Source organism: Sorex araneus, chromosome 6, assembly GCF_027595985.1.
Source record: "Sorex araneus isolate mSorAra2 chromosome 6, mSorAra2.pri, whole genome shotgun sequence".
NCBI lineage: Eukaryota > Metazoa > Chordata > Mammalia > Eulipotyphla > Soricidae > Sorex > Sorex araneus.
The window spans coordinates 116,685,628-116,700,056 of record NC_073307.1 but is presented as its reverse complement, the minus strand read 5'-3'; the positions used below and the strand labels follow the sequence as shown (position 1 = coordinate 116,700,056).

The 14,429-nt window shown below is 40.2% G+C and overlaps 1 protein-coding gene across 5 annotated transcripts in view; it reads right to left on the bottom strand.

Moving 5' to 3' along the window:
• INSC (INSC spindle orientation adaptor protein) overlaps window positions 1-9,191 on the bottom strand; it is a 136,993-nt gene extending 127,802 nt beyond the window's left edge. For 2 of the 5 annotated variants that reach the window (XM_055143406.1, XM_004613575.2), the window contains exon 1: window positions 8,980-9,191. Coding sequence is in view for 1 of the 5 variants with exons in the window: in XM_055143404.1 (XP_054999379.1) it covers window positions 4,209-4,259 (51 nt within the window). In the remaining 4 variants the exon portion in view is untranslated. Of the gene's footprint in view, window positions 1-4,208; window positions 4,364-8,979 lie in introns of those variants that run through there. The other 3 variants (XM_055143404.1, XM_055143405.1, XM_055143408.1) reach the window with 3 other exon arrangements.
• Window positions 9,192-14,429: the final 5,238 nt, after the last annotated feature.

The window sequence follows — 14,429 nt, the reverse complement described above, 5'->3', positions numbered from 1 at the left end:
ACTGTCTTGCTTCTGTAGAGATGGTGGTGGACTTAGGACTCAAGGACACAGAACAGTGAACCAGGCCACGGCTGAAGTCGACTCATCATTGACTCATGTGGGCAACAGACCACCCATCTCTCCAGACTTTGTTTCCCAGTACTGTCAAAAGGGAAATTTGTCTTTGACTCCCAGAGCCATTATGGGAAACTATAATAGAATGGAAGAATATAAATAGTCTGAGGGCAGAGTCCCGGGTGCCAAGTTCTGAAAGAATTGACTGAAGGTAAAATGCAGCTTCCCAGGCCTCCCTCCGAAGTTCCAAATCAGTGTTTGTTGGAGAAGGAGGGAGCTGCACTCTGGGTGACTCTTCCCAATTTCATGTTGAGTGACTCCAATTGTTTTAGCTTGATACTGGCCATGATGAGAGAATATTTGCATATCACTAAACTGGGAAAACACTACAAATCAGAAGATTTTGTTTTATTTTGTTTTACTTTGCCTTGGAAAGACTGTTGTGGACCATTTGCCAGCTCTAGGGTCCTGAGGATCTCTATTTTCAAACATCTCATGCCATTACGATGCAGGCATGCATGAGAAACACTGATTGAGGATGAAGTTGCCTCCCAAAGCCTTTATTCTCTAATAGGAAAACTGAGGTTTGGTGAAGGGTAGACTCTTGGCCAGGTCACAGCAACAGACCTTTGCAGGGTCACCTCTGCTCAGTTCAGGGTAGTGGAAGTTGGGGGAGACAGACCCTGATTGCTCTTTTGACCTATTCCTCCAGACAACAACTGTGGCAGTCAATTGAGGGAGGGTTCTGTTACCTGTAGGCTAATTAAATTACCTCTCACCAGCATTAAGAACTTGCATGACTGGAGTAGAGATTATCAGCAGCCAAGCTGCCTGACTGGAGTATCTGGGAACTTTAGCATATGAACTCCAGCTGCTAAGGCTCCCGGGGCTTCCCCACCAGTACCAAGTCTTCACTCTTTAACTCTTTACTTCCTTAGTAGAGAGATCCCTGACCATCCTTCCAATAAATCCCTGCTCTAACTTAAAATATGAGCTCTTTGCCATTACTCACAGCCAAAATTACCTTCAAACACACCATCAAAGGGCAAGTTAGTGAAAATAAAGCTCAGAGACCAGAAATAATAGTACAGAGTAAGCATGCTTGCCTGGCAAGCAGATGACCGAGGTTCTATCTCTAGCATCTTATCTGGTCCCAGGAGTGATCCCTGAGCACAGAACCAGCAGTAAAGAGTGAGCACCACAGGGCATGGCCCCCAGACAAATCAAACAACAAGAACAAAAAGAAAACTCAAGACTCCTATCACTGTATCCTGTCCCAACATCCAGTTCTCAGACAAGGGGCAAAGAGTGAACATGCCTCAGAGCAACTCCCCGTGAAGGTGAAGGGTAGCCCTAGAAATACAGCATCCCTACACCTCTGCAAATGCAGATAAAATAAAACTTCCAGGGGCTTTTCTCTAGAAAAGCTTTTTTTCCCCTCTAGAGTCTTTCTCCAGAGCTACTGAATCAGAAACTATGGGGTTAAGGTGAAGGAGGCTGATTTATCAAGAGTTCTAGTCGATTCTGGTGTCCACTGAAACTTAAAGGTCCACCTCACTAGAAAGAGGGAACATTTTGACAAAAGCTGTTTTACTCAGGGATGAAGCTGCTTACCTGATCAAGGTTCCAGACCAGCACCAGCTACCACACTCCTTTCTGGCCAGCCTCTGAAGCACCATCCTCCTGGGAGCTCAGAGGGCCAAGCCGAGCTAAGACAGAGACCCTCTTTCCAAAGTCTAAGGGGGCAGGCAGCACCTTTGACTGAATCAGCAGACATAAGTCAGGGAAAGGTTACCTCTGACTCTGTCTTGGTGCCAACTGAGGGGCTAACTCACTGGCTCTCCCTGTATCCTTTGGATTTTCAGATTCTTGCTCTGGCTGACCTGGAGACAGCATGGTAACCTTCTGAAATGAGGTCTGTCAAGGGTCTGACTCTAGAAAGGGCTTCGGTTTGCAAACATGGGGTCTACTTCCTCACTTCTTGTGTTACTGAGTTCAGGAAGAAAGTTGAGCTTTGCAGGTAATTGAGGAAGTCACCTCGGAGAGAATATCATATAGTACAAATAACTGCTGCTACATTAATGATGCTGTCTTCTTCCCATGCCACAATGTTATCCGCACTAAGCACTTTTTATGGGACACCAGGTTTATATCTTACCACAAGCTAATGATGTATTTATTACTATTCCCACTTTAGAGACAAGGGAACAGGGGCTGAGAAACATTTAGAAGCTGACCCAATATCATACAGCCAGTGAAGAGAAAATGAAAGAGTCAGAGTCGGATCTGTCTGACCCTGGATCCCACAAGGGCCTTTTCACAAGGTGCAGAGCAAGAACATAGATGCAGACTTGCACAAAACATAGGAGAAAGGATAGCTGCTTAGAAGAGGACATGCCAGGAAGAGGCTTAGAATGGAGGAATAGAGGTAGGGTAGGAGGCCAAGTAACTTAGAGTGACTTATTGTCAGTAAAGAAGAAGGGAGGGCTTTAGAGAGTCAAGAAAGGATCATCTTCGAACATGATGGCCACTCAATACCCCTACTTCAGACCAAAAGGAGAGAGAGAGAACAAAAGGAGAGAGAGAGAACAAATTGGAATGCCCTGCCACAGAGGTGGGGTGGGGGGATGGGATTGGGGGGTGGGAGGGATACTGGGTTCATTGGTGGTGGAGAATGGACACTGGTGGAGGGATGGGCTCCCGAACACTACATGAGGAAAAAACAAGCACGAAATGTTTGAATCAGTAACTGTATTCTCACTGTGACTCACTAATTAAAAAATAAAAATAAATTTAAAAAATTAAATTAAATTAAATTTAAAAAAAAGAAAGGATCATCTTGGGGCTGGAGCAATAGTCCAGTGGGTAGGGCGTTTGCCTTGTACGCGGTCAACCCGGGTTTGATTGCCAGCATCCCTTATGGTCCCTCGAACACTTCCAGGAGTAATTCCTGAGTGCAGAGCCAGGAGTAACCCCTGAGCATCACCGGGTGTGACCCAAAACCCAAAAAGCAAAAAAGAAAAAGGACCATCTCAACTTCCCTCATTAGGAATGAAACATGTGATCAGGAGTTGATTAGGAACAATTAGTGTGGTCAAAGTTGAAAGACATATATATATATATATGTATATATATATATCTGAAATGCAGCCAGTGACAACAATAAACACAAAGCGAACTAGTGCTCTAGTTCTGAGTTTGAGGACATGGTTGTTTCCAAGTTGATAGATCTTCCAACACAGAGATTGCAGGGAGCATAAAGCTATCAGAAGGGGAAGGGGCTGAAATGTTGCCTCATGGTCAGGGCACCCGTTCAGGATAGTGCTATAAACCATTGTACCTAGACCAGGTTAAACGTGAAATAAGTTTCCCTATCTGCAGAGGTTCTAGAAATATTTGTGAGTTAGACTCCTAGCAACTCAGTACATGCCACAACTTACTCAGCCAATGAAAACAAAGACCAGGGGCATCTTTTTATTCACCTTTACTGCATTACGCCTCTCACCCCCCACCGTCTAATCAGTCAGTCATTCCTGACAGCTCTGTCTCCACGTTGAATCCCAATAGATCTGAACTTTATTAGCCATGCAGCACCAGAGTCATGTTTGGAAAAGGTCAGTGCGAGCACATCCTTCAACCTAAATTTCTTCAACAACTTCTTGTTACTGCTCTAGAGTATAAATTCTAAATGTTTTCGTCTGAATCACAAAACCACATGGGATTTTTTTTTATCCCCATTAGGTCTTTGGGTCACATCATTTGAAAAAGATCCTCCCTCACCAACCAAACTAATAGAACCCTCCCCTGCCACCTCCCTGTTGGTATCACTTATCACTCCTGACATGTCCTTGCTTTCAATTTATTTGAATATTTTCTGTCTTGGGCTGGAGCAATAGGACAGCGGTAGGGCATTCGCCTTTCACTCGGCTGACCCGGCCAACCCGTGTTCAATTCCTCCAACCCTCTCGGAGAGCCCGGCAAGCTACCAAGAGTATCGCACCCACTCAGCAGAGCCTGGCAAGCTACCCATGGCGTATTCGATATGCCAAAAACCAGTAACAATAAGTCTCACACTGAGAGACGTTACTGGTGCCCACTTGAACAAATCGATGAGCAATGGGATGACAGTGACAATGATTTTCTGTCTTGCTCACCATTCTTCTTAAAAGATGAGTAGCCCTGTTTTCTAGTGCAGTGTCCTGCATGTATGAGGTATTTGATCCACTTCTGCAGCTCCAAGATGATGGAGAAAATAGATGACCAAAGTGACAGGGCAGGGAAGCATCAGAAGTCAGCCAGGAACCATGAGCTAAAAAGATACAGGGATCCAGATCACAAACAATTCTTTATGAAGGTAAAGAATATGGTTTCCAAATATTTTGCCTGAGAAGAGCATTTGCACATCTTGTTAAGGAGACCCACAAGCTCCCCTGTGCTGGTGGTTTCATGAGGTACCTCTAGATTCTAACATATTTTTTTAATTTCCCTTAAATTTTTTCCTGTTTTCTTTCAAGTTTAAAACTCCAAATGTATGTGTTCTTCTCAGGTCTCCACAGAGAAGAAAGTACCAAGATAACGTCCATCAATTGGTGGAAAGGGACCCAAAGGTATGAGAATTCATGACAGCCTTCCTTAAAAAAAAGGGGGGGTTATTGGATCACTGTGAGACAGACCTTACAAAGCTGTTCATGATTTGGTGTTAGTCATAAAGTATTCCAACATTCAACACCCATGCCTCCTCTAGTGTACATTTCCTAGCAACAGTGTCCCTAGTTTCCCTCCCATCACCTCTCTCTCTCTCTCCCTCTCTCTCTCTCTCCATCACTCTCTCCCTCTCTCTCTCTCTTCCCCCCCTTTTGGGCATTATGGTCTTAAGTAACTTTCTTCCCTCAGCAAGCCTAAGTGAGTGTCATTCCTCAAAGCCTTTGTAGAATCTGAAGTCTAAGAATGCTCCCCAGTGTATGTGACGGTGACTGAGCTCATAAAGTAAGGAAATAAACCCTTTTCCAGGTAGAATGAATATCTAAGTACTTTTCTTTTCAGGTAGACTTCCCTCAGGAAAAAGAAAGCCACTTAGATGAAATTTAGAAGACAGTTCAACAAAGGGCTTTTTTAGGATTGGGATTAAGAGAATAGCAGATGGTGTGAAGTCCCCTTGGACTGACCATATAGGAAGCTGATACCACTTTGAAGTCTACAAGAGAGGGAAAATGGCTTTGCCAGTGTTCTGGTAAGTCATAGACTAGGTTGCCTGGCAGAAATTGTAATGTCAAAGCCATAGCACCACACAGTCTTCAGTTATCTTTACTTTCCAGGTAGTAGATCCTCTTGCAAAACCCAGCCATGAAACCCAGGTGATACAAACTGAGAACCAGGTCCTCAGGACCTCGAACAGAGAAAGATGGAGGAGTTGTGGGAGAGGGCACATAGTATAAAATGATAATAATCAGATCCAGAGAAAAAGCCAGGAACTATAGACTCTCTATGTTCCCATAGCTCCCCCCTTTTAAATCTCTCTAGAGAAGCACTGAACTCTCAAGAAAGCCTCTAAATTGCCATAATGATTTTGACAGGAACAGATTTATAACACTGGCTAAGTGCCTACCAAAGGCAGCATAGCATAGCTTTAGCTATGCTATCAAGCATACATAACAGCTGCCACAGGAGCTTCCAGAAAAGTTTCAATAAGAGATGAAAACTCTGACAATTTGAGTAATTGAAAAGTCTTAATGCCAACCCCCAGATATATTATTGACGATGGATGGAAAATTGCCCAGAAAAAGGACACTTCTAATAGAAACTGTGCCCAGCCTAAGGTTTCATAGGAGATAAATCACTTTAAATTCTCTGCAAGTTAAACCAAACTTAAGTTTAAAAGATAGATCGATTATTTTCTGGAGACAAATTCTCCAGAACATGTTCAAGTTGCATTAACAAAACTGAAAAGAGGAAGACAGGTTTCAGTCCAGAACACAACCAGAAAACCTTCTCGGAGTAAGAGCATTCCCAAAGGGAAAAAAAAATGTGACTTCAGCACATCGTGAACTCACTATTGCTGGAGGCAATTTAGTGGAGTAAATAATAAATTAAAGCCAGACTAATTCCTGGCACCATTCACAAAACTTGGGATACATTTATGATCGAAGTATTCTCTCATTTCAGAGTGCTCCCAGTGGAGAAATAAGCATAGTAGTTAATTTCCATGCTAAGAGATAGTTATTAAAGGGAATGTGTTAAAATGTTCCATTATACATATAGATTTCTGCTTTATGTATTCTGAGGCTGTGTTATTAGGTGCATATATATTTATCATTCTTATTTGGAGGAGGTAGTGGAGCTTGGGGCCACATCCAGAAGTGCTCAATATTTACTCTTGCTTCTGTGCTTATGAATTACTCCAGTGATGCTTGAGGGACCATATGTGGTGCTGGGGTTTAAACCTAAGTTGTTTGTGTGCAAGGCAAGGACCTTAACCACTGTACTATCTCTCTGGTTCAATATTTATAATTTCTACATTTAGTAGCAAATTAATTTTTCTTATTAGATGGCGACATTTATGGTATTATTTGCCTTCAAGTCCATTTAATTCAAAATTAATATAACCACATAGTCATTATTTTTATTTCTGCTATCAAAATTAATTGTATGGTAAATTGTTCATTCTTATGCTTTTCTCCTTTCTGTGGTCTTGTTTGAAGCCTTTACTTATGTCTAGATCTTACATTACAATTAGATAAAGAATCTATAATTAAACTATTTTTACCTGTCCAATCAATGTGAATGGAGAGAAAATAGTTAAATTATACAAATGGTTATCTGTGAGAAACCCTTACCAAGAAAAGGAAAAAATGGAAGCAGATACTAAAATAAGCATGTACTTGATGTCTGAGCAACAACAAAGAAACTAATGAGATGGAACAGAGTGAATATGAAAGACAAGAAGTGGGAGAAAATTATGGTAGAGAATAGCTGGAAGGATATGACAAATTTAATACATGAATTCCAGTGAACAAATGAAAGAGATATTTCTAGTAGAAGCATGGAAAGGGCATTGAGGGTAAAGTACCGGGGAACAGAGACTAGTAGTAGATGATCTTTCTGAAATTTCTATCTGTGAAATAGGAAGCAAGGCCAGAAGCTTTGGGTAAGAACGGTAGAAGAGGAGTTGTATCTTAAGAATATATGCTCTTGAAGTAAATGGGAGAGTGAATGAACTAAAGGCATATGATTTCCAGGGCCAGAGAGATAGTATAGTGGGAGGGCTCTTGCTCGAATGCAGCTGATTAAGGTTCAATTCCAGTACCCCATGTGGAGCCTGCAAGGAGTAATCCTTGAACAAAAAGCCAGGAGTAAGCCCTTTCTATAGCCAGGTATGCCTCTTCCTGTCCCCCTCCCCAAAAAAACAAATGAAAGTATATGAGTTCCTTGCAACAATAAAGACCTAATTGGGGTCCATGGACACAGAATAATGGATTTTTAAATGATACATCAGTTGATATTACAATGTGTTTTTCTCCAAACACTAAATATCCTAGCTCCCATGCTAAATTGCTAACACCTTCTATAAAAGCTTCTGATGAAGGGTCACTGACTTCTCCCAAAGCACCTCCAGTGAAGGAGGGTCTACTGCTTTCTAAGAATCCCATGCTGTCATTGGACAGCACACTTCACTGGCAGGGCTTTCTCCTAATGACTCACATTTCCCTCCTGTTTGTTTCATCCTATATTTGAGTCTCTGGGTCTGTTTCTGTTGCCTGTTGTTTACATTGCTCTGTGATCCTCTATGTCAGGGCATCCAGACATTTGATAGCATATCTGGTTGGTGAGACAGAAGTAAACAGGATATGGCTGATTTTAATATAAAATGGTATATTGCCTATACCAAGCAAAATTAAAAATACATTTACTCTTTGCATAGTTCCACTTTTAGAAACAATAAAATATGGCACCACATGAGATACAAATTAGATTAAGGACTGGTTGTGTAGTTCAAGTGGTAGAGCACATACCTTGCATGCGTGAGATCCTGGGTTCTGTCCTTTGGCACTACATGCCTCCCTCCCCTGCCCCGAACATCACTAGATTTAACCCCATGCCTTAAAAATAAATTTAAACAATTACTGATTATACCCATTTATACCCCCAAGAAAAACATACTAATCTTTTTTAGATCTTAAACCCAACAGTTTTACAGCATTCTTACAATAATGAAATTCTGTAAATAATTTACAAGTACATAATAAATTGATTAAATAAATTCTAGTATATTTATTGAATGAATATGAATAACAATGCATTATAACATGGAGTGGTATAAGAATATGTACAATGAAAGGAGTAGATTTTAAAGTAAATTTTGTGATATTATCTATATCAATATATATATGATATAAAAGATGAACCATGCATGAAATTATTCATGACAGATTTCTGTGTTATGAAATGACCAGTGTTATGAAACATACTCCTCCCATCTTTTTCTTAATGTGGGGTTGGGGGCTTTCTTGCATCTTCTAAATTTTATATATTGAGCAATTTTATTTTATAATTAGAAAAAGTAACTACTTTTTATGTGAAAAAAATCAAATCTACTAATTCTTTGTTTTGACATTAAATTCAATACTAATATTGCATAAAAATCTCCCTAATTTTGACTTCACCCACCCTTCAATTCCAGCTACCCCCCAACTCTGAGCTTCTAAGCATCTCAATCAGCATTTTGATATAAAGAATCTTATGTGAAGAAAATAGACTCAGGTTATTGTGAACAACTTTATAAAAATATTTTTTAAAAAAAGAGCACCAGGAAGAAGAGCAATGAGGGATTATCCTTGTCCTTAATGCCCCCCCTTTTCTATCCCTCCATTTCAACCCCCCAACTTTTGCCCTTCAATGGAAATGAAAAGTCAATAAAATGGGTCTCACCGTGGCTGCCCTTTTCTCAGTCTCAGAGAAGATGAGTCTTCTGGCCTTCCTAAGCACTACCACTTGCCCCTAGGTTCCCGAGTATCTTCAGTAGGTCGATGCCACCTCACCTCTGTTAGAGGGGGGTCATTATCCCAAATGTAAGGGCCAGAAAACCAAAGCAGAGAGAGAGGGAAGGATGAGTGGTGAATCTGGGAGACCTGCCTGGGACCCTACTGGGAGGTTGGGTTTCTATCAAAGAATGTTTAAGTGCCTGCTTGGTGCGCCCTCTGGTGGAAGAGAGATTTCTCTGCACCTAATGGGGAAGAGCTTTTTCTTTGTATGTAGTTAAGGTAACAAATTTACAATATTCTTAATGCTTATGGTCTTGATCTATCAATACTCTACCTCACCATCTCCAAAATGCCTAGTTCCCTTAACCAATATCTTTATGTTACTTCTACTCCTCCTCTTCATTCCTCTCACTTCCCTCCTTTATGGTAATTGAAATTTTGATCCAAAACCAAGAGTTTGTCAAGATTCATTATTATTTATCCCTTATTATGTTTATTTTTATATCACAGATGAGTGAGATCATCTGTTATTTGTCCTGTCCCTCTGGCTTATTTTGCTTCCTTTTACAGAGAATTGCAAGATTTTATTTTTTCTTGTAGTTGCATGGTATTCCTTTCTGTACGTACACATACCACAACTTCTTTATCCATTTATCTGTAATTGAACATTTGAGGGTTTTTTTATATCCTGAATATTTTACTAAGTCCTGAAATGATCTTAGGCTTGCATATATATTTTCAATTAACATTTTTTGTGTTTGTAAGTTATATGCCAAGAAATGGAATGTTAGGTCACATAGAAGCTGTATTGTAAATTTTTTTGAGAAATATCTAAACTGTTTTCTATACAGGATAGTTTAAGATGCTTCCAGTACTCTTTAATTTTTTATATTCTTACCCCACACCACATTAAAATACACCACTATCTGACATTACGTATAATTTGTGCACAAATCCATAAAAGTCAAATTATAATAGATCAATGGATGTGTAGATTTTTTCAAATATTTTATTGTATTATCCCTTGCTGCTGCAGAGTGAGTGGGAGCACCAGGACTGTGCAAGCTCCAGAAACACTTCAAGGGTTGTTTCAAGAAAATGGCAGACAAATAGGACACAAGGGGATTTGCCAGCTTCGATAAAGCCAAGCTGAAGAAAACAGCAATGCAGAACACACTGCCAACCAAAGACATCACTGACCGGGACAACCCAAATTTCCTAAGAACCTGACAATCCATGTCCCCCAGCATTCTCGAGACCCCCCAGCTGTGATTAGAGGAACAGTCACCTGCAAAATGGACACGAGCAACCTGCTGCTCTGTGAATCGTGGCGCTCCCCTGCCTGGGAGTCTCTGAGAGACCCCTCCCCTGTCCAGCTTCACCCCCTTCCCCGGGGAACTGCCAAATTTTCCAATATGCTTTGGATGTTTATTTGTATAGTCCATGAGAATATTTGTGTGGTTAAATGGATGGTTCATTATTTTATGGTTCATGAGAGTACAACACAACTCATGGAATTTTTGTAAACACACACATATATATGTATATATGATAGGCTACATCAGTGAATTACCCCTTTTTTTTCCCAAAGGAATCTTAAGAGCACCCCTAATATTCTCAGTTTATCTTTAATCTTTCTTTTGTGTTTTACCTTTCCTTGTCACATTTGGTTACTTATAAGTCAAATCTTCTGGTAACTCTGGACTTTGTAATGAATTACTTGGTTTTTTATTTACCTTATAACTTTTCATATTTTACTATAGAGCAATATTCTTTGCTTAAATACAGAAAGACCATTAATGCTACGCCCCTAATATTTAGGAGTTGATTTACGCTGAAACATATCTACTCTTGAACATCCATCATGATGTCTTGAATCAGGCTTCAGTTGCTGTAGTTCCTAACACCCCAAAGAGGCGGCTCCTCACTGTGGGACTTAAATGGGCCCAGGGTGAGTGGTAAAGCTACCCGGCATCAAAATGGGATGGCCTAGAAAGCGTAAAAGTATGGTCCTGATGCAAGCCATTACAACTTAAGAGACAGGACCCCTTTGAAGAAAGACAAGCTGAACCAGCCTGAGGACTTAGTCTGGGATTTACAGTAGAAACCCAGCAGCCTTGCCCTCATAGCCTAGAGAAGTTTTTAGAGCATATATCTCTTACTATGTTTATCCAAATAACTGCAAGTAACTGCAAGTATTAATAGGAAGTAAACTTAGTTGTTTAACATGTACAATTAAAGGGAAGGAGAAAAGCAATAGAGATGTCTCTGGGAGACAGAGTATCTCCTTGAGTTAATCCCCTCAAGAGAATTGTCTCTGTCGAAATGCTTTAGCTCTGTAAATGATCAATCACACCTATGAGCAGTCCTATATCTCAAACGCCCTCAGATGGTCTATAAACTCTGCGTTAAACAGGCCATTTTTACCATCTATTTATGAGCCCCTCTATATCTCTGATCCTCTCCTGGGAAGGCCTGCGGAGGCAGCCACCAAATGCATAGCACACCCACATTTGAACTCACATGTATATATGCACATATACATATATACAAACATATGTATTATTGTTATTGAGGGAACATGGTCACAAATAGTGTTAAATTTATTCTTAGGGTGTACAAAATTACTACACCCACCAAAATACCAAAGTCCACTTTTATCCTATGTCACTTATAATCTTCAGCTTCCAAATCACATGCCCTTCTCTCCCGGAAGGGAGCATGACATGACGCTCACCATAGCCATGCCGCTGGACACCACACCAGGCGGTTTCACTCGGGGCACCCCAGAGTGGGGCAGGTGAGACCCCTTCTCCCCCAAGGGACCTAACCCCCGAAAACCTCTAGAACTCAAATGTCACCATGTTCACAGCTGTTCTCCACATGCTTGGTCCGAGCCTCACCCACGAGTAAACCTATTCCTGGACCTTGAGACACTTCGAAGGACATACCCTCCCAAGAGTACCGCACCACATTTAATGGGATTCAAAATAGGAGGCAACCAATCTTAGAGGGAAATATTTTCTTTTATATATATGATATGGGCTAGAGCAATAGCACAGTGGGTAGGGCATTTGCCTTGTACGCGGTTGACCCGGGTTCGATTCCTCCACCCCTCTCGGGAAACCGAACAAGCTACCAAGAGTATCCTGCCTGCACAGCAGAGCCTGGCAAGCTACCCGTAGTGTATTTGATATGCCAAAAACAGTAACAATGAGTCTCACAATGGAGACGTTACTGGTGCCCACTCTAGCAAATCGATGAGCAATGGGATGACAGTGATACAGTGATATATATTATATATACTACATATATATGATACATATACATATATATAAAAGCACACAAGGCCCAACCTTTAACAACATGTTAGTGATCTCATATAGAAGAGCTTAATGCCCCCTAGATGAAATACAATAATCTTCACACTCTTCTCTAAGGATACTTTTTTTGTAGGATTTTCAGTGGGTTTTCATAGCAAACAATACAAACTATATTATTTCAGTTCTGCTTTAGGGCAGGGATTGGTGTTCAGGATGGAAACATCTGAAATATGATGATGGGAAGGTGTAATGATGGTGGGATTGGTGTTTGAATATTAAATGTAATCAAATATTGTGAACTACCTTATAAAATAAAAAAATTAAATCTGACACTTCCCAGATGTAGATGTAGATGTTTAAATAATTATTTTTATCTGTTTTCAAATGCTATATCCAACAATATACTTTGGAAATTCAAACACTCTAAAAACTTAGTTCTGGTGACTGAGTGATAGGAAGTTCAAACCCATATCCAGTGGGGAAACTGCTCAGGTTTGGAGTTCTCAAGAGCACTGGAAGCAATAATCAGCTCCATTGCCATACTCTCTCTTGGGGAAGCTCCACACAGATGAAAAACCCCAGGGTTACATGCGAATGCATGGTGCACAGCCATGCTTTCCTCTAACCCTAGCATCTAATTCTCTAACCTCAATGCCAGTTTTTGTTTTACAGTCAAGAATGAGCGGACAGAACTCCTTTAACCACTAACTCACGTAGAACATGGGCCCAAGCATCCAATGTACATAACTGAAACTGTCTAAAAATTTCACCATTTAAAATAAATAAATAAATAAATAAAAATTTCACAGTTTGCTAATCTCTGATGGAGGACAACAAGGAAATTAAAACTTTGGTTTTGCTTTCAAAGGGTGGTGCTACCACAAGTTCTTCATTATCAAGATTTAAAAATAATTTCTTATGTCCATTCTAAAGAGATTACTATAAATCTGCCCCCTTTACCTGGGTTTCTGACATCTCAGGATACTATAGGCCAGTGTCATATTAATAATCTTCATCAGTGAGCCTCCTCCTAGTCATCCTACAGATTCTTCCCATATTTAAGAAGAATTAGAAGCAATATGAGCAATATGTGAGTACCAAAAATGGACAAACTGTCATTGGAAAATTTGTATCTGTCTGGAGAAGATCAAAGTTATTGACTTTTTTGGTAACTGGGGTCATTGAGGGTGGGAAATGGACACTGGTGGAGGGCTGGTTGTTGGACCATGACTGAAACCTGATTATGAACAGCTTTGTAACTTTGTATCTCACAGTGATGCAATTAAAAAATAAAAAATAAGAAATAAATAAAATAAAGTAAACATGTATTTTATAATAAAAATGGATATAAATTTGAATGAAATTTTTAAAAAATAATTAACTTTTACTTTTAAAGTGTAGATGTTTAAATAATTATTTTTATCTGTTTTAAGGTCCCTCAGGTCCCTCAGTCCTCAAGGGACCTGAGGACTAGTCAAGAAATGCCAGAATGGTGTTGTTATTTGCACAATACTATTCTTCTCCAGAGAAAACACCAAAAATTCAGCACATTATCTGTATTTTTGTATTTGCTTTACTATCTACTCACATCTCAATGACTGCCATGTTTAATTATCAGCATAGATTTCTTAGAGCAGCAGTCTATTAACTACTTGGAAATCTTCAGCTCTATGAGTCTAGTGAATATTGTCTCTTTGTGTGTGTGTGTATGTGTGTGCATGTGTGTGTGTGTGTGTGTGTGTTTGGGGGATCATTAAGATGCTGCTAGTCTATCTCTAAATTTTAACTTTTTATCACCCACACCACATTAAATTTTTAATCACACACACCACATTAAAATATACCTCCATCTCACATTAAATATAATTTTGCACAACTCCAAAAGACTTGAGGTGCTGAAGTGATAGCACAGCAGGTAGGGCGTTTGCCTTGCATGCTGCCGACCTGGGTTCAATTCCCAGCATCCCATGTGGTCCCTTGAGCACCTCCAAGAGTAATTCCTGAGTGCAGTAATTCCAGAGTAACCCCTGAGCATCGCCAGGTGTCACCCCCCCCCAAAAAAAAAAAAGAATTG